General features: G+C 55.0%; 3 protein-coding genes across 8 annotated transcripts in view; 1 reads left to right on the top strand and 2 right to left on the bottom strand.

Moving 5' to 3' along the window:
* Window positions 1-1,218: 1,218 nt before the first annotated feature.
* On the bottom strand, window positions 1,219-5,878 carry UQCC5 (ubiquinol-cytochrome c reductase complex assembly factor 5). The gene is made up of 3 exons (XM_019724316.2): window positions 5,519-5,878; window positions 2,578-2,665; window positions 1,219-1,542 (listed from the first exon to the last, which is right to left on the bottom strand). The coding sequence occupies exons 1-3, from the start codon at window positions 5,667-5,669 to the stop codon at window positions 1,494-1,496; spliced, it is 288 nt and encodes a 95-aa protein (XP_019579875.2). The 5' UTR covers window positions 5,670-5,878; the 3' UTR covers window positions 1,219-1,493.
* Window positions 5,879-8,475: 2,597 nt separating this feature from the next.
* On the top strand, window positions 8,476-16,939 carry NT5DC2 (5'-nucleotidase domain containing 2). 2 transcript variants are annotated; one of them, XM_074313070.1, is made up of 14 exons: window positions 8,476-8,779; window positions 12,060-12,244; window positions 12,383-12,457; window positions 12,758-12,774; window positions 12,914-13,007; window positions 13,225-13,353; window positions 13,463-13,523; window positions 13,600-13,702; window positions 13,816-13,917; window positions 14,123-14,204; window positions 16,033-16,119; window positions 16,207-16,347; window positions 16,438-16,502; window positions 16,582-16,939. In XM_074313070.1, exons 1-14 carry the CDS (start codon window positions 8,548-8,550, stop codon window positions 16,841-16,843), a joined length of 1,635 nt encoding a protein of 544 aa, XP_074169171.1. In that variant the 5' UTR covers window positions 8,476-8,547; the 3' UTR covers window positions 16,844-16,939. The 2 variants fall into 2 exon arrangements, with proteins under 2 accessions (XP_074169171.1, XP_019579878.2); XM_019724319.2 differs by having other exon boundaries at window positions 12,719-12,774.
* STAB1 (stabilin 1) overlaps window positions 16,818-19,267 on the bottom strand; it is a 27,232-nt gene continuing 24,782 nt past the window's right edge. For 3 of the 5 annotated variants that reach the window (XM_074313066.1, XM_074313067.1, XM_074313068.1), the window contains exons 59-68: window positions 19,059-19,252; window positions 18,820-18,964; window positions 18,607-18,740; window positions 18,353-18,518; window positions 18,161-18,270; window positions 17,957-18,076; window positions 17,712-17,861; window positions 17,529-17,633; window positions 17,294-17,440; window positions 16,818-17,211 (exon numbers count right to left, since the gene is read on the bottom strand). In XM_074313066.1, the coding sequence (XP_074169167.1) occupies window positions 16,963-17,211; window positions 17,294-17,440; window positions 17,529-17,633; window positions 17,712-17,861; window positions 17,957-18,076; window positions 18,161-18,270; window positions 18,353-18,518; window positions 18,607-18,740; window positions 18,820-18,964; window positions 19,059-19,252 (1,520 nt within the window). In that variant the 3' untranslated portion in view covers window positions 16,818-16,962. The remainder of the gene's footprint in view (window positions 17,212-17,293; window positions 17,441-17,528; window positions 17,634-17,711; window positions 17,862-17,956; window positions 18,077-18,160; window positions 18,271-18,352; window positions 18,519-18,606; window positions 18,741-18,819; window positions 18,965-19,058; window positions 19,253-19,267) is intronic. The other 2 variants (XM_074313069.1, XM_019724317.2) reach the window with 1 other exon arrangement.

Genomic DNA, 19,267 nt, shown 5'->3' with positions numbered 1-19,267 from the left:
CCATTTCAAAGTCAGCTGTCTGACCAGAAGAGACAAGTGGCCCAGGTATGTCTTTAATATGCTCCTAAGTTCTTAAAACACGACCACACTTAACAGAAAGTGTTGGTAAAGTCAACCATTTTCCTCTAGTATCAGTGCAAATCCCTAGGGGTCTGTTCTCCTAAGAGTTGAGGGCTGTACTACCATCTATGCTCATGAGCATATTTTGAATGATCATTGATTGATGTGTAAACATGAGCTGAACGTTATGAGCAAACCAATACTGCTAAGTATTACTCTGTTTAGTTCCTTTTTGGTTTGGAAGTATGCTAGGTCAGCTGAATGATAGTTCAGAACTGAATAGACTAATTCCATCCCCAAAATAGATGTATTCATGTGTGGACTGCACATAAATATGGCAAGAAATTCCAAATTTAATACATGTGTGTGAAGACTAAAAACTGATATTGCTATACTAGGAGAGAAATTGCTTTAGAAAACACCATGGTCCAACTGTATAGTTTTTTAAAGAGAAGTAACTCAGTGTGGAAAATCAAGCTTACAAAAAGAAACTAATGCAATTAAATTGTAACATCAGAGGTCTGGGCAAAACTTCCAAAATAGGACTGCTAGATGAACATTATTATGTGCCTAATTTAGGTACTTTCCCTATCAGATCCGATGAAAGTGAAGCTCCAAAGCCCAGATTCTTTCCCCACCACTACAGTAGAGGTAGGTTTCTAGCAGTACATAAAGACTAACGAGGTTTTTGTCATTCTAGTACTGTGGTTTATGAAATTTGGGTTATCAAAGTTTTTGCCTTATAGTTGACACTAGGGGGACTGCCGTTCTGTAATCAGCGTTTAAGAGCATTGATCTTTAAATTATTCAAGTTCCCTTAATTAAGTTCCACTGTCTCGATAGTAGAAAGGTTAAATATTTTTTTGAGGCAAGGTTAAAAAACTTGCACCTTGGTTAACAAAGATTAGTTCTCAACCCTGTAGCATCCAAGCCAGTATGCTTTTCAATTTATTACAATTGCTTTGCTAGTTTCCTTGCTTTGAAGTTAGACATTGTCCTATCTTCAGAGGTTTGTTGTCCTTCAGTAAATCAGCACTCTAGTATATATATTTAAAAAGAAGAAAACTGCAGGGAAGGTTAACACTAATTCCAGACGAGTGATTCTGGGATGGAGGCAGGAGGGTGGGCCTGGGAAGGAACCCACAGCAGACACAGAAGTTAACTGATGGTTTTATTGGCATTTACAACTATTCTTTGTAAAAGGTGTGTGTGACATAATTCTCTATGTATCAATATTACTTAAGCTTCTAAAACTGGGAGTGGGGGAACATGGAATAGCCACATAATTGAATCATACCACAATTTTAATTTCTTACGCATCAGCCTAAGCACTAAAATGCCCATGAAGTTCAGTTCACCAGGATTCTTTAGGGGATGCACGGGGACATGAGAACCACTTTCCTCTCCCTGCTGCTGCTGGCCATCCCTGGTCTTCACGTGCGAGCCATCTGAGCAGTGCCTCTGAGTTTGCTGTCGGTAGTGCTTTAATGAGATACAAGTCATCAGTGACTCTTTATTTATACTGAGTTGGTTCTAACATAAATGGACAATTACAAAAAAAAATTCCTAGAAAAATTTAGGAAGTGTTTGTGACAGAGCTTATTAACTTAAAGATACCCTGTAGCCTTAAGCATTTGCTTCTTTATTCATGAAAAATAGAAACTATTTTGAAACTTAGTCTTCTTTAATATGTAGATATTTTCTTGTTTGAAAAAATGTTGTATGTGGTTATCCAAGCATGGGAAGATGCCTTTGCTTTTTCTACCAGCTAACCCAAACTTATTCTGGGTCAAATTGCAAAATCTCTGCCAACAGACTGACCCTCTGATTTGGCTGAAGTCTGGTTGCTTTACACTGTGAAGGTTCACTTTCTTAGGGAAGGAGCACATCTTTATCTTTAGCAGCTGGGTGAAAGCAGCATCTTCATCACAGAAGGACGTGAAGCCTTTTGCCCCCAAGTCCTGATGGATGTCCAGCCCTTGTGTTCGTGGATCTTGGCAAAGGAAAGGGTTGTTTCTGTTCACAGGAACACTTAATGTGAGTACTATGCTGTCAGTCAGGAATTCCTATTACCCTAGCAAGACGTTTACAAAGTGGCAGGTGGCTGAAATGTAACTGCTTAATTATCCAGGTTACAATGATCTTGTCTGTTTCAAACAAAAATTTTACTTAGATCTTATTTTTATGTCCATGATTAAATCTGAATTCTGCAAAACAGTAAGGTTACCATTTGTTGCCTAAAACAAAGGACTTCACAAACAATTCAGACTACACTGAAAAGCATCCTGATTGATCCTTGAATTGTTTATGAAATATTTCATGAACTACATTCAATGGGCAGATGTGTTTTAGGAAGAAATAATTTTCCCACACGTGCTGTCCCACAGTGGCTTGGGAAGTATTCAAGGAGACAGGAAAACTATAAAAATTCTTTGTAGAGGCAGTTCTGTGTAAGAACGAGATCTGGAAAGTACATTTTTAAAGGAGTTGAAACCAGTAGTAAAATTTCATATTCACTTTATTGACTGCTGAGATTCAGTCTCTGGTGCATCTTCCAGCCTCCTCTGATACTGTCTTTCTGAGGCTTTTCTACGGTAGACATCGTCTGTATCAAACAAAAATTTTACTTAGATTTTTAAGAAACTGAGGAATTCAAAATACCCAGATCTGAGTAATTTAACAAGTAGTCTAGGTCTGTCACCTACTTCTGAATCTCAACGTTAATGTTTAACTCAATGCCAAAATAAACTCAATTTAAAACAAAGCCAGTTAAATGAGGACTGTGTTCATGGACTCACGGACTTCAATAGCAGGGTAAGAGTTTGTGTCTTCAAAGACAGGAACCTGTACTAGCAAACCTCTTAGCAATGTTTGAAGACCTCCCTCACTTTCTCATCCTCCACAATTTCTATTCTCTCTGAAATCAACCTTAACTGAAACCTGGCCCCTCAAAGGCAGTTCCTGGCCTGTGGCTCTCTGCTGCTCCCTCTCCCTCACCACCACCCCTCTCCCACACCACGGAACTCAGGGTGGGGAGGGGAGGTCAGTTTCCTCTCCTCAGCTGCTGCTCTTCCAGATACTGGTTCACCGTCCTCTTCCTTTGGGGCTTATGCCATTCGCCACCATCTCCACACTGGCACCTGCTCTCCACCATCCCCCTTCAATTACTGAAAACAACATCTAGCTCAGGCTCCTTGACCCTGTTCTGTGCCATCTTCCCAGGCAACACCACCCCCCACGGGAATGAAGCGCCAGCCTCCACCTCCCTGCCATCTCCAGGCAACCTCCACCACCCATTGGCAGTGCTCCTCTGAAGTAATACATTCATCTGCTCTGACCACAACCTCTACTACCTTTCTAGCCCTTCTGTCCCTGGACCTTTACCAACTTCTTCCCCAGGCCCTTGGCCCCTGAATACCCACTCAGCCCCCTCTTGTTCTGTCTTCCTGACCAAACCAGCTGAAATTCTGTCTCGTACCAATATCAACTTCTTGACATACTTTCAAAACCCCAACTACAAATTAATCCAACTTCCTTCTCCATGCCTCACTGCTTGCTTTGCACTATGGGGTCAAATGATGCATTTAACTGGGTCCACTGTGATGCCTGACAATCCTGTTTCCTCAACCATGACCCTGACCCTTCTTCAGCCACTCCAAATGACTATGAACTCTTATTTCAGAGCAAAGTCATCAGTAAAGAACTCTTCCAGCTAACTTCCAAGGGTGGCTGCTACTACTATGCCCTGATCCCATCCTCCCACCTTACCTTCTCAAGGGCCAAGATATCTCCACGTCCCTCCACCCTCTCTTTCCAGATAAGATTTGCACATCTTCAAGTCTTTCCTGGGGGGGAGAGAGCTTACTTCCCATTCCCATAACAAACTTGCTGAACCTCCTGTCTTCTATGATAACAAACCCGCCTGGTTTCCCTCCTTCCTTCTCTGGCCATTCTTAGTCATCCTTAAAATGTTAGGGTTTAACTCTGACTTCATCACAATCTCTTGTGAATGACCCACAAACCCAGATCTATGGCTCAGATCTGCCTCCTGAGCTTCAGATCTGTATAACCATCTCCACCTCAGCATGTCCAAAATGGAGCCCAGGATTGTCTGTGTTGTTCCCCCTGCCCCACCTGTCCTACCAGAAGCTTCCACTCCTCATCTCTTGAGTTCAGTCACCAAGCCCTGTCAAGGCTACCTCTGGGGTGTCTCAATTCCAGCCACTTCTTGGCATCCTTTTGTCCCCACCCTAGACCAGGCCACCATCTCAAACCTGAACAACCACACAGCCTAAGTGTTCCTGCCAATCTCTCCACAAGAAGCCACTGTGTTAATCCACAGCCACTTAAAACCCTTCAGTCCTCTGGGGGGATACATTCTTGGTTCTCAGTCCCTTTCTGGCCCTCCCAGGCACCTTTCTACCCACTTCATCCCTCACTCTGCTCAACTGCTTCCGTCCCTCAAACAGCATCTTCACACCAAGGCCTCCATGTCTTCTCTTACCACTAGCATGAGACACTTTCAACTCCACAAACAAATGTTCCGCTCATCTGACTGACACCTACCCAATTTCCAGGTCCTACCTGACATGGCAACTCATCCTAAAGCCTTCCCTGCACTATCTAGTCCAACTGAGGTGCCCCACCCAAGACTCCCATGTTCCCCCCTACTTTCCCCTCACAGCACTGATCACGATACTGTCTTTATGATCTGTCTCTCCCATTAGAGCTCTTCTGGGGTGGGGGACCCTCTGCTTTGTTCATTATGTCCTCTTATCAGTACTCATTAAATATTGATGAATGAACAGAAGGACTAAATATCTTTAGAAAGCACTAAGGTAACAATTTTTCTTTAAATGAGGGTTGACAGTTCACACGTGATACAGTGTTTCTGAAGAGACAAAGCAGAAAGGGTCTAGGCGTTAGGGGAGTCCTCCCAGAGCTGGTGCTCAGCAAAGCAATGCCAAGCATTCTTTTCACAATGCTGCCCTGGTCCCAATGACTCTACCTGTAAACACGTAGTAATTAGCTAAGCCGGGCAGGCCAACTCCCTCCAGGGTTTGGACCGAAGAGTTCAGAGAGAGGGCTGGCCAGTTAACAACAGTTTCCAAGAAACTTCAGGATCCCACCCCCTTCCACGGGCTGTGAGCGAGTCTGTTACTCAGGCCGAAACAATGACACTGGCAGGCTTGAGAGGAGGGCGTCCTGAGTGGAGTCACGTGCCCTCCTCCACACGCAGGCAAAGTCTCAAGGCTGAACGCCAAAGCGCCTTTGTGGCCCCACTTACAGGGGAGCCGGGGCGGGTTTCGACAGCCCAGCGAACGGAGCCGCACTAGCCCCTCTGGCCAGGATAACAGCAGTTCAGCGCTCTGGGTGGACTGAGCGCTCTGCAACCTAGGAATATCCCCCAAGAAAATAGGTCCTGAAATGAAACGGAGGCTGCTGCGTCCCCACTTACAGAAGGTCTCCTGGCCCACGCGTACTTTAATCATGATCCACTCCATGGTTCCTCCCAGAACAAAAAAGAAGGGCAGAAACCGGTAGACGCCGAGTCGCTGCTTCCCGGGCACCCGCTGCAGAACTCGCCTCACCTGGGCCCTGGAAAACATGCCCCACCGAAGTCGTGAAGAGGGGTACAGCGGAACCAGGAGCGACGGGAGCTGCACCAGCCTTTGGACTGAAGCGCAGAGAAACCGAGTCCGTCCTGCCTGTCCTTGCCCACTCCGGAGGCCTGGTCGCCGGGCAATCCCCGCCCTGCGCCACCGCGGGATCCTAAGGAACCCACGACTGAGCGCCGATCGTAGAGCCTGGGGAGGCTTCACCAATCAGAGCACGGTGGGGTGCGGTGGTTCGCCAATAGAGTGTAGCGGAATGCGCGTGCTCCGTGAGGCCGAGCCCGGCCTGAGGGAGCTGGCGCAGGCGCTTCAGTTCTGGAGGTGGGCCGGCTGAGGGGGCGGAGCTTCACACGTGGCGTCGTCCCGGGGAGATTCCCCCCGCCTCCCCTGTGCAGCTGCGATAGTGCTAGGAGTTGGCGGCAGTACCCCCTACTCTGCCACCGCCATCTTTTTTCTTACATTCCTTATAGAAGAGTTGGCCCTTTCTGATGGACTAAACGTGTACTGCACCATAATCTAAAATGCAGTTACACAACACCTTGCATTTATTTCGGGGTCGTGATTGGTGACTGGACTTCTAAAAATAACAATTTCATATGCACTGTTGAAAGCTGAACTTTAAAAAAAGAAAAAAGAAAGCTGAACTTGATCACAACAAAAGTCTAGGTAAGTATCTGTAACAACCCTAAAATTAATAAAAGCTATCCTGTGTGGGGCACTTACCGTTATACAGGGCCTAGTAGGTATTTTTATGCATCATCTCACAATAATCACAAGAGCAGAATGGTTCAAGAGCATGGGCTTTGTCCAACCACATCCCTGCTCCACACATACTCCCTTTGTTGGTCTGTGCCTCAATTCCCTACACAAAATGGGGACCTTCCTATGATGCTGTTAGGATTTAGAGAAAATATAAATAAAGCCTTTAACAATGACTGGGGCATATTTACTGATCAATTAACATTAGCCATAGTATGATGATTAATTGAGCCCTAGCTCTTTACACGTATTCGGTAGCCTACTGAACCTCACCTCTATTTTCATCATCTTTTATAGATGGAGAACTGGGAAGTTATGAAATTAAGCCATATAGAAGTAGAGCTCTGACTCCAGAGACTTCACTCTCACTGAGTTGCTGTGCTTGCTGAAGATATCTGTTAAGGGGCTGTCATCTCATTACCTAAAGTTAAAAAAACTGGGGAGTATCTTTGAGAGGGAGACAACTGTTAGACAATCCAAGAAAATCAAATGAAAACTAAGAACCAATAAGAGAGTTTGGTGATGTGAACACAAAATCTACAAAAATAGGCTGGAAAAGAGTGCGCAAGCAGGGCCCATGGAAAGAGTCGTAGAGATTGCGCCTGAGCAGCTAGGCCCCAGCTACTACCTGGATAACCTGCCTTCTGGGGCCAACCCCACCCAACCACGTACACACACCCACTTAGCTAACTCGCACTGCTATTTCTCTTGGGGGGGGGGGGAGTATGAACCACAGAGCACCCATTTCCCACCAACTCCCAGACAAGGCTTCTGTGTGGCCAGTTCCCCAGCAACCACCTACCCGTTTCCCTGAAAATGAGACCTAACAGGAAAACAAGCCCTAGCATGACTTTTCAGGATGACATCCCCTGAACATAAGCCTTAATGCATCTTTTAGAGCAAAAATTAGTATAAGACCGGTCTTATTTTCAGGGAAACATGGTAGCTCATCGGGGTCCTTGGGAGGGCACGGCCACTCACCCATGGTCCCACACTTGGGTCTCCATCCTGAACCAGCACCTGACCCAGGGTCTGGCACACTATAGCTCTTAAGCCAAGGTACAGTGGGAATTCGAATATACACACACCCTTAGAAAACAAAGTGTCCAGATGGCCAGCTCCCCACCAGCAGGCCCCACCCCGGCTTGGTCAGCCATCTCTGGGTCCAGTGCACCAACTGGTACACATGCAGTCTCAGAAAACGAATCTGAGTAGAAGAAGAGAGGGTGGGAAGTGGTTCCAAGCAAGGGAAAAGGAATTTCGTCGTAAAGTCTAGCGACGTTGCTAGAAGAAACCAAGGCATCTCAAGAGAGCCTGTGCGGGGAAGCCAGGAGCTGGGCAGGTCGGTGCAGCCATTTGTTGAAGTCAGAACCAGGCAGGTGCAGTGACCTCTGGCCCACCGCCCTAGAATCCAAGGCCCAGTCGTCCTGCTCTGAGTTAAAAAAAAGGGTCACCTGGGTGAGGTACAGGACGGGAGAGAGAAGGGGCTGCTTCAGCGGTCATCAGTTTGCGCTGCGGTCTCACCTAGCGTGGGGCTAGCACCCAGGAGCACAAGATAAGGGCTCTTTATTCACTAAAGGAGTGAAACGGCCCAGCCTCTGGTCTGCGGGCAGAGCCAGTCTCGGGCAGGAGGCGGAGAATAGGACCCCCGCCGCGGGACTGGGGGAAGGGATGTTAGAGCTGAGGTCTGGAGGACAAGGGGTGAAGGAAGGCGCGGGAGGACAGCGAGCCGGGGTAGACCCTCCGCGCTTCGGCCCTCTCCTCTCCGCGCCCCGGCCTTCCGAGCCTCGCAGGGACGGCCGTTCTTAGGCCCTCCGACCTCTCAGGAGGGGGCTAGAAGGAGCCATCATCTGCGCCGTGACGACCGAAGGGGGTGCAGAGTCCTCCTCCGCTACACCCGAAACTCGGGGGAGGGGGCGAGGGAACCCGCCCCGCCCCTCCTCGTCCCGGGACCTCCCGCCCCCCGGGCCGAGAGGTGAGCCCATTGGCTGGCGGGGCTCCCCGCGCCGCGCCCATTGGCCGGCCGCACTGAGGAGCACGCGGCCACGGTGGCGGGCGCGCAGTCGGAGGGCGGCGGACTGGCCGAGGGCTGCACGGGCGGCGAGCAGCGGGCATGGTGGGTGCGGGGCTGCGGGCGGCCGCTCGGCTCTGGCTGCCGTGCCGAGGCCACGGCGGGCCGCGAGCCGCCTCGTCCTCGCCCTCCTGCCCTGGCTGCGGCCCCCCGGGTCCCGGCGCCCACTGCCCGGGCGCTCCGCGCTCTGCGCCCGCCCCGTTGCCCGCCGGCGGCGCGGAGCTCAGCGCGCACCTGTGGGCTCGTTACCAGGATATGCGGAGACTGGTGCACGGTGGGTGAGCCCGAGTGGGACGGGCGCCAGTGGAGGGGGCTGTAGACGCGCGCCCGGGCGGCGGACGGACGGACCGAGCACCAGGGCACCGCCCCCGTGCCGTCCGGGCGCCGCTCTTCAAGGGAAGCGCCCCTGTGAGGCTCGCCGGAGCTCGGAAGGCCGGGCTGCTCTTCGGAAGAGGCTCCAGCGGGTAGTCCAGAGAGCCTCTAGGGACGCCCCGACGCCCGGAGGCGGGCGAGTAGGCGGTTTGTTCCCTGGCTCAATTTGCAGGAGCTCGGGGTTCCTGAAGCCACCGCCGGAATTCAGGGCCCCGGCGGTCTTTACTCGGGATCCACCCTCCGGGCGGCCGCGGCTGAAACGCCCCCAACCCCTTGTTCCCTTAGGGGCCCTTAGTTAGGGTAGGATTACCAGGGACAAAGCCAGCCGGCGGTGCTGGCCGGAACGGACTCCTAGGGACTGGCCGACCTCAGCGGACGCCGACTAGACACTTTCAGACACCTCTAGATTACGGCCTGGAGGCCCGGAGCTCTCAGCGTTGGTTGGAGAAACGAGACCAAGTAGCCCCAGTCCCTTGGAATCCAGAAGGGTTGCTGCATCCTTGGCCAGGGCACTGAACCTCCGGTGGCCTCTTTCCTCCCTCTGCAAAATGGGCTGAGGAAGCCTGAAGCCTTCTCTCAGAGGGATAAGGCTGGTGAGGACTCCCTGGTGAGGCCAGAGACCTGAGAGCACGGATACTTGTTCAGGGGTCCCCTGGGGCCCTGCTTCTGCAGCAGCCAGATGTAGCCCTATCACTGACCAGCTGGGTGGTGCCCAGGAAGCCTCACTCTCTCAGACCCCTTGTGTCTTAGGGTGTAAAACAATCCTGGAGTCTCTGTCATAGGATTGTGATGACTTGAAAAGAACCAGGCCAAGAAGGGGCAAGGGAGCTGCCGGAAGAGCCCCTAGGGGTGACAGGGCTCTCATTGTCTGATAAGACAAAGTGGCCCTGTCTAGAAGAACAGCTGACTGAACAGGGGCTGCCACTCCAGTTATGTGGAGGCCTGGAAGTGGTGGGTGAACTGGACTCACCTCTTGAGAAGCTAAAGGCAGAATGGTTAAGACCCCTGGGAATGATGGTTTTGAAGCCCATGGGCCTCTATTAGGATGCCGTCCCCCACCCTCAGTAGAGGGGACAGGTCTGCGATGCTGTTTAAGAAGATGTCTTTGCTCTAGACCTGGGGAAGACCCTCTGTAGAGCAGCTTGAGAAGCCTACCTCATAGTTGTCGGGGGAGGGACATAGGTCTAATGAGCTTTGTCTCTCAGGGCCCACAGGGATCTTCAAATCTTCAGAGACCCCCAAGCTTCTCTTGATGTGAAAGGGGCAAGATGCCATCATTTCCAAGACTGGAGTGAAGATTGAACAAGATGAGCCTCTAAGGCACCTAGCAAATGCACCCATCAGCAGCTGGCATGGTGCCATTCACAAATCAGTCTCTTGACTGCTGTGGGGAGGGGTTGGCCTTGGAACCTGGGGGCTGAGGGCTGAGGAAAATGGAGGATGGAGGGCTGGGCAGTGGGACCAGTGAACTTCGGAGGCAAGGGCATATCCTCCTCACCTGGCCCTGGGCACCACAACAACCCTGTGGAAGACAGTGGGACCTTGTGCCCCAGAGCTATTGTTTTTTTCAGTCCAGAAGTTGAGTCAGGAGGCCAGGCCCTGTGGGCTGCTTCCCCATCCTGCTTTGTTCCGGGAGGATTGTCCATCCCTAGGAACATCCTCAAGGGCAGAGGCGAAAGCCAGAGCTCTATGCCAACGGGCTGCACCACCAAGCAGACCCCTCCCCTCCTGGGGGCTGCTGGACATTGTACCCAGAGTCACAGTTGGTACCCAGGAAATCAGGATCATGGGCAAGGGAAGGCCCAGGGTCCTACTGACACCAGGTGAGGGGCCTCTCAGAAGCAGCTGTCTAGAAGGCTGAAATCAGCTGATTATTATATGTGTTCAAGTGAGGAGAGTTTTGTCTGCACCCACGAGTCATCTTGGAAGAGGCTGCTCTGTGCCAGGCCTAGGTTGGCCTGGGGCTGCCAGAGGAACCAGCCACACCTGTTCCCCCACCCACACCCTGCACTTGGCTCCAAAGGAAAGGGTACGGGCGGAGCCTGTGTTCCAAAGGGGCCTCCAAGGCCAATGCTTGCAGCCTGGGAGCTCATCAGGGAGTGTCTGCCTCTGAACACAGGCAACTGCCAGGCATGCTTCATGGGCAAGGGCTTCTGCTTAAAGATCATGACTATTATGGCTGAGACAGGAATTCCTTAGAGGCTTGGGCTTCAGCCACAGGCTAGAGGTCTCAGAAAAGGAGCCCAGAGGCACATCACTCTTTTAATCCTACATTTGCCACAGTGGGAATGCTGCACAGAGCACAGTCCATATGACCCTCTTAGTAATTCTATAAGTACAATTTTTATTCCCCCGTTACAGACAAGGAAGCTGAGGCCCAATAGTGATGTGATTTTCTTGAGGTTCTGGCCATGAGAAGGAGGGCTTGGTCTGGTCTCTGACTCCAAAGCCCATGCCCTTTCCCCGTCCATCTCCCCAACTGTACAGATGGGGAAACCAAGGCAGATGAGCCTGGGACCCCAGAGCCCACTGTACACAGTGTCCCACTCAGCCCCTCTGGAGCAACCAGGGGTTTGGGGTGGCTATGACCACATTCTCAGAGGGGAGCAGCCTGGTTAATGGCCCAGAACCCGACATCACACGTCTCGCCTGTTGTAATTAGCAATGTTCCCTGGCTAGAGGCAGCAAATGTCATTACGTGGGCTGGCAGGCAGCTGAAATCCGATTAGAGAGGCCTTGCTCCAAAGGCTGTGGCAGGTGCTCGGAGCTGGGAGCCTGAGCAGCAGAGGGGCCACCCAATAGTGTTCCTAAGTCCCAACCCCAGCTTCAGGCAGGTGGAAGGCATCGGCAAGCAGCCGTGTGGGCAGTGGGGCTTACAAGGGCCTGGAGGAGGCTCCGGCTTGGTGCAGCTGGTGGGCTGCAGGTGCTAGTGTAACCCAGGACCCACAGGTAGGAGCTGCAGCCTGAGCTCGGTCCATTGCCAGCTCTGCCTTGCCCCACCCATGTGATCCTGGGCAGGTGACCTCTCTCTGAGCCTCTGAGTTTGACCACCTGCAGCAATGGGCTAAGAGTGCCCGTCCTGGGGTGTTTGAGCCTCCCAGGGCTGGGCGCCTGCAAAGTGCTTGGTAACCGTTTGCAGCTGCTGGGATCATCTTCCTCATACTTGCGTCTCCTTCCTCTAGACCTCCTGCCCCCCGAGGTCTGCAGTCTCCTGAACCCAGCAGCCATCTATGCCAACAACGAGATCAGCCTGCATGACGTTGAGGTCTATGGCTTCGACTACGACTACACGCTGGCCCAGTACGCAGACTCATTGCATCCAGAGATCTTCACTGCTGCCCGTGACATCCTGATTGAGCACTACAAGGTGAGTCTGGCCAGGCCCTCAGTCTCAGGCCCCGGAGGCTGGCCGGGCAGGTGGCTGAACCGATCTCCCGAGGCGACTGCCCAGCCGGCAGGTCTGGCAGTGCTACTGGCTCAGGCCGGGCCTGCTTTCCCCTGACAGTACCCAGAGGGTATTCGGAAGTACGACTACAACCCCAGCTTTGCCATCCGTGGCCTCCACTACGACATTCAGAAGGTGAGTCATAGCCCACTGACTCCCTGGCCCCTCCTGACTAGATGTGTATCGAGGCCACTTCCTTAGCCCCCTCCCAGTCCCCTGTGGGGGTGTCTCGCCTGTCTTCCCCCTGGGCCTCAAAGCTGTAGCTTCCTCTTGGCATGTGCGTGATCCCCTTGATACCATCCAACTGGGCCTTCCTCATGGGAGCTCAAAGAAGTTGGCTCATGGCCAATGGGGAACTCCTTCCTCGCCACCCATCCCTCTCCCCTGGTGCCCCAGAGCCTTCTGATGAAGATTGATGCCTTCCATTACGTGCAGCTGGGGACGGCCTACAGGTCAGTGCTGACTGCCCTGACCCCACGCAGCCCACTGCTCCCGATCCACACTCCTGCCCCACCCCACTGTCCCCCACCCTCTGCTTCAGCCTGGGCTCAGGACCACTTGGTTCTGATGATGCCTGTGTGCCCACCCCAGGGGCCTGCAGCCTGTGCCAGATGAGGAGGTGATCGACCTGTACGGGGGCACCCAGCACATCCCACTGTACCAGATGAGTGGCTTCTATGGCAAGGTACTTGCTCGTCTGCTGCTGCCCAGGGCAGCCCACTCAGTGCTCTCACTGTGGGCGCTGGCTCCCTGGGAGGCCGTGCCCACACTGTGGGGGGCCAGCCCTGACCCACAGGCTGTACCCCTCCACCAGTGTCCCAAGGCAGATTCGGAGGCCTTGGTGTCCAGAGCTGGGGGTTGTGGGGCTGGAGGGGTTGCTAAGGCAGCGGCCCCCTCCCCAGGGTCCCTCCATCAAGCAGTTCATGGACATCTTCTCGCTGCCGGAGATGGCACTGCTCTCCTGTGTGGTGGATCACTTCTTGGGCCATGGCCTGGAGTTTGACCAAGAGCACCTCTACAAGGACGTGACGGTGAGAATACTGGGCCTGCTCAGGGTGGTTGGGAAGGGGAAGTCCAGCCACAGCAGAGCAGGCCCCCCTGGTCCCCACTGCACCTTCACTGTGCCTCCACTACCCCCAGGATGCCATTCGAGACGTGCACGTGAAGGGCCTCATGTACCAGTGGATCGAGCGGGACATGGGTAAGCGTGGACAGTAGCTGCTGCAGCGTGCCTGGGCAGGGGCTGCACTGGCCCTCACCTCCCATCTCCCTCTTAGAGAAGTACATCCTGAGAGGGGATGAGACGTTCGCCGTCCTGAGTCGCCTGGTGGACCATGGGAAGCAGCTGTTCCTCATCACCAACAGTCCTTTCAGTTTTGTGTGAGCCCCGCCCCACTCTGTGGTGGGAGGAGGGAGCAAGGTGGGGGCTGGGTGGGAGCAGGCAGGCTCAAGCCTCCCTTAGACCACATGCCACCTGTGCTACCTGTGCCCAGGGACAAGGGAATGCGCCACATGGTGGGTCCCGACTGGCGCCAACTCTTCGATGTGGTCATCGTCCAGGCGGACAAGCCCAGCTTCTTCACCGACCCGCGCAAGTATGGGCTTGGCAGGGGCAGTGGGGCCAGGGAGTGGGGACTGGCCTTGGCTCACCACCCTGTATGGTTGGGGTAGGGACATCCCTGTGCTGACGTGTGGCCCATATGAGCAGGTGGGCCTTTGCAGAGTGGGACAGTGCCTGGCTCGTGGTCCTACACAGACTGGAAATCAAGCCTTGTACCTGCCCCCACCCACCCACCCTAGGCCTTTCAGAAAACTGGATGAGAAGGGCTCACTCCAGTGGGACCGGATCACCCGCCTGGAAAAGGGCAAGATCTATCGGCAGGTGAGGCCGTCTAGGAGGGAGTAGCACCTGGCGGGGGCGACAGGGCTCGGCAGAGCCTCAGGTGGAGGGGGCAGGGGCACGGCCTCCTGGGTCCTGACCAGCCACCACACATCTACTGTGGGTCTGTCCCCTCGCGCTGTGGGCCTGTGTCAGGGGCACCAGGGCATGACTTTCAGGGGACAGGCCTGGGCAGTGTCAAGGGCTTGGCCTCTGGGTCAGGTTGCCTGCATTTGAATTCTAACTACACTCCTCGATGGCCATCAATGGCCGAGGGAATCTGGCCGAATTACTTGGTCTCTCTGTGCCTTAGTTTCCCCATCTATAAAAGAGGTGTAATACTCAATTCGAATTGTGGTGTCAAGGCCTAAGACTGGCTGGGCATTCACTAAGTGCCCAGTAAATGACACTGTTATTACTTGGGGACTGAGCACTGCTGCAGCCTGACAAGCCTGGTGGAGGCCCCTGAGCTGGGCCGGTGGGGAGGCCTCTAGGGAGAACCCCTTTCCTGATTGGCTAGGAAGATGAGAAGAGGCCTGATGCGGTTTGGGGCGGGGGTTGGCTCTGAGCAGGAGGTGATTAAGGCGTTTGGCCCTGGATGGAATGTGGAAATCCTAGCTGAGTTGGTGAGCTGGGCTTCTTGGAGGCAGGGGATCCAGAAGCTGCAGGAGGGAGGAAGCCAGCAGTTGGGCCAGGGGCACATCCACAGAGAGCAGCCTCGAGGTACCCAGTGCAGAGGCCTGGCCTGCATGCTCTCCTCCCGCCCTGCTGTTCCCCAGCTCTCCATGGCCCTCGCCGCACCGGCTCTTCCCCTCAGCTGTGAGGGTGCTGATCTTTGTCTTGGCATTTTGTCTGAGCCTGAGGAGGGTCACGCACCTTTGTAGGGAACATGTGACTTTTTCTTTGGCAGTTTTTAGATTTTTCCTTATGCCTGATGTTCTGAGAGAAAGAAAGAGGGCGGGACGGAGGGAGGGAGGGAAGTGTGTGATCCTACTTGTTTCTCATCTTTCTTTGCTCTCTCCACCTCTCCCTTCCTCCCTCTCTCTGTCTCCTGTTGTGCCGTCAGATTTTTTCTGTTGGTTCCCTCAGGGCACATCCACTCCTCCCATCATACCTTCCTCTTCAGCGAGATCCCCTGCTCCTCATTTTTGAGATTATTTCAAAAATGATGTCTTTCACAGCCCCCGGTACCCCCCTGGGCCTCTCGCATGCACAGACTGCTCTAGTAACTGCTTTTTGCTGGGTGTCAGACTTCTCACCTGGGTTGTGGGCTCCGGCCCCACGGCCACTGTACTTCCTGCTCTGCACCCCCCACCACCATTTCTGCTCCCCTGTGAGTTCCTCTGTTGTTAGAGCCTGGCTGAGTGTTTTCCTCTTTTCTCTGGCTTTGGAACAGGATGGCCTCACAGTCAGGTCTGCCATTGGTCTGCTGGGTCCCTCTGGGCTCAGGCCGGGGAGCCCAGGAGGACACCAGGGCCACGGGGTCACTGCTGCAGTTTGTTTCCCACAAAAAATCGACTCAGTCCCTACCCTGGGGTGAGTGTGAGGCCACAGGGTGGGGAGACCCTAGAGGCACGGGGCACTGTGCCAGGCCTCCAGGAGACCGCCCTGCAGCTGGCAGACCCCCTTTCTGAGTGTGAGGGGGAGCTGGCGAGAGCCAGAGCCCAGAGGGACACAGGGCCATGGGAAAGGGCAGCCCAGCATCCGGCTGGAGGGGCCTCACTACCTTCGGGGATTTGGGAGGACGGGTAGAGAGCCAGGCGTGTTTCTGGCAGCCCCATGGGAGCCCCTTCAGCACACTGGGCTCAGCGGTGTCCCCTACCTTCCCCAGGGAAACCTGTTTGACTTCCTGCGTCTGACAGAATGGCGTGGCCCCCGTGTGCTCTACTTTGGAGACCACCTGTACAGTGACCTGGCGGTAAGGGGACGAGACAGGGTCACGGGGAGGGGAGGGAAGGGAGGGAGCCCTAAAGTGGGTGCTGAGCCCTGTCCTCACTGCCCCCAGGACCTCATGCTGCGGCACGGCTGGCGCACAGGTGCCATCATCCCCGAGCTGGAGCGCGAAATCCGCATCATCAACACAGAGCAGTACATGCACTCGCTGACGTGGCAACAGGCGCTCACGGGGCTGCTGGAGCGTATGCAGGTGTGTGTGTGTGTGTATGTGAGGGCGTCCCGGGAGAGGGCCTGGGCTGCCACTGGGGCACACACCCAGCACACACCTTGTCTCGCCCAGACTTACCAGGATGCGGAGTCCCGGCAGGTGCTGGCTGCCTGGATGAAGGAGCGGCAGGAACTGAGGTGAGCAGCGGGCCTGGGGCGGGAGGCCCGGCCGGCCTCTCCTGTGCAGCCCTTCCAGTGCCCCGTGTCTCCCTCCCAGGTGCATTACCAAGGCCCTGTTCAACGCTCAGTTTGGGAGCATCTTCCGCACCTTCCACAACCCCACCTACTTCTCTCGGCGCCTCGTGCGCTTCTCCGACCTCTATATGGCCTCCCTCAGCTGCCTGCTCAACTACCGCGTGGACTTCACCTTCTACCCGCGCCGCACGCCCCTGCAGCATGAGGCCCCGCTGTGGATGGACCAGCTCTGCACCGGCTGCATGAAGACACCCTTCCTCAGCGACATGGCCCACATCCGCTGAGGGCAACTTTATTGTCCGGAGCAGGTCCCAGCCCCTCCTGCCCCGCCCATGCTGGGCCTCGTCCACACAGGCAATAAAGTTGCCTTCCTGCTCGTGCGTCTGCTTCAGCCCCAGCCGCGTCACTTGACCGCGAGGATCCTCTGGGTGTCGGGAAAGTCCTCCTCCAGGAGCGAGTCCTGCGGGGAGGACGTGTGTAGCTGGGCCGAGAACCGGACCCTGGGCGCACTTCCACATTCCCCTGCCCCACTCACGTCAAAGGGCTCACAAAAGGCATCATGGCTGCCAAAGACGGGGTTGGGGATGGAGACCAGGGTTGGGCTGGTCCCTTCCTGCCACGGGGAAAAGTCATCATCAGCGTCATCTTCTGCCTGAGAAGAGAGGTGAGTGGTGAGGGGCCTTCAGCAAGATCAGTGGACCCCGAACCCCCACCTACCCTTAACCCAACCCTACCTGGAAGGCAGAGAAGCCAAAGCCTGTGGCCTTGCCTCGAGCACGGAGGTAGATGGCTCCGGCCACCAGGCCCAGCAATGCTGCAGCGGCTACCACAGCCCCCACACCTGCTGCCATGGGTGGGACTTCAGGTGCCACCACTGCCCGCTGCAAACAGGAGAATATCAGGAACCTGGCCAGAGCTGTCCCCTCTTCCCTTGCAGCTCTAACTGCTCCCCCAACTCCACCAACTCACAGGCTGTGGGGGTGCCAGGAGGGGGCTGGCCAGAGCATGGATGATGCCATTGAATGCCATGATGTCCCACACGATGACATGACTAACCACAACCGCTCCTGGGGCCTGTGGGGAGAGCAGAGTCAGGCCCAGTGGGTGAATGAGGGCCAGGGCCAGCAGGGGAGGGGAAGTGGCTAGACTTACCCCAGGGGCCCAGGAACTGTTACCAGGGCCCACATCACTAATGACCAGGCTGAGGCCCGAGTGGGAGGGGAGCAAGGTGCCCTTGCTGATGTTGGTGCTCAGGAGGGTGGTGTTGGAGGCATGTAGCTCCAGGTCTGGACCACTCAGCGTCTGTCGGCAAAGTGAAGGCCATTCAGCCTGTTGCCCTGGGCCAGCCAGAGGGAGCAGGGTCCGGCCCTGCTCTGCCCAGACCCCCTGCTACTTACCATGTTATCCACAAAGCCTTCGTTGACAGGGACAAAGAGTGTCTTGTAGGTGAGCTCATTGTCCAGGAAATCCAGGAAGTCAAGACCTCGAGGAGTGGCATTGGCATAGCCCAGCAGCATCTGGGAGGGTGGGAAGACAGGGTTGTGAACAGGACCCCTCCCCAAGGATCCCAGCTGCCCCACACCCCCTGGGCCCCTACACACCCCGTAGAAAGTAGAGAAGTTGGCAGTGGCGGCCAGTACATCAAGCAGCTTCCCGTTGCACGTGCTGGTCCCATCGCCCACAAAGCCTTCGCGGCATCGGCAGGCCACGTCTGTGGGAAGGGGATTTCAGTAGGTTGGGGGATGGGTGGGGTGGGGCAGAGCTGGAGAGAAGCATGGTGGGGGTGGCTGCACCTTGCACACGGTAGCAGTAGGCATCCCAGCGCTCCGACAGGTTCTCCCGGGTGCCCAGGCTGACTACGCCCACCTGACCGTCACCACAGTCCGCCGAAGGGAAGACGACGGGGTGGGCAGCCGAGCCGTTGGCCAGCCAGCCCACAAGGCACAGGTGGAAGCCCAGCTATAGGGGCAGGAGAGGATGCTGAGACCCCAGGCCCAACTCCCGTGGCCCCCACAGGCTGGGCTCCATGCTCCTGGGCCCCACATACCTGCTGGGCAGCTGAGAGCTGAGGGAGAGAAGCAAGGACAGCTCCTTGGGCCCCACATGCCACCTCAGCCTCTGAGAAGTTCAGACTATAAGGGCCACTGGGGGCCTGAAGGTGGAAGACACCCGCGCGTTTCTCTGCAGAAGGGAGGGATGTGTGGTCAGCCAGAGACACGGAGGTAAGGTCAGGGCACTAGGAGCAGAAAGGGAAGCGCACCTTGGAAGTGCAGGTCAGTGCACACAGCATCCACGTGACAGGGCGGGGGCTGGCCCAGGCAGCGGTCTACAGGTGGCTCGGGCTCCTCCAGACATTGCACTCCGTCACCCACATAGCCAGCATGGCACACACAGCGTCTCATGTTCTAGGGTGGGGGATCAGGTGGCGGCCCTTCAGGAACTGGGGGATCCACTCTGTGCGGTCTCTCCACCCTGCTGCTTGCCACCCCTCCTGCTCACCGGGCCAGTGCTCAGGCAGTCAGCGTGCTCGCTGCAGCCGCCACGGTGGCCGTCTTCGCAGGGGTTGTGGGCCCGGCAGCTCCAGCCATCACCCTCGTAGTCTGGCAGGCAGGTGCAGTTGACCGCTGTGCCTACCTGGCTGCAGTTGGCATGCTCACTACAACCACCACGCCCATCCTTGCACAGGTTGGCCACTGGGGACAGGGAGA

The sequence above is a fragment of the Rhinolophus sinicus genome, linkage group LG10 (assembly GCF_036562045.2).
Source record: "Rhinolophus sinicus isolate RSC01 linkage group LG10, ASM3656204v1, whole genome shotgun sequence".
NCBI classification, from domain to species: Eukaryota; Metazoa; Chordata; class Mammalia; order Chiroptera; family Rhinolophidae; genus Rhinolophus; species Rhinolophus sinicus.
This window is presented reverse-complemented; position numbering and strand designations above follow the sequence as displayed.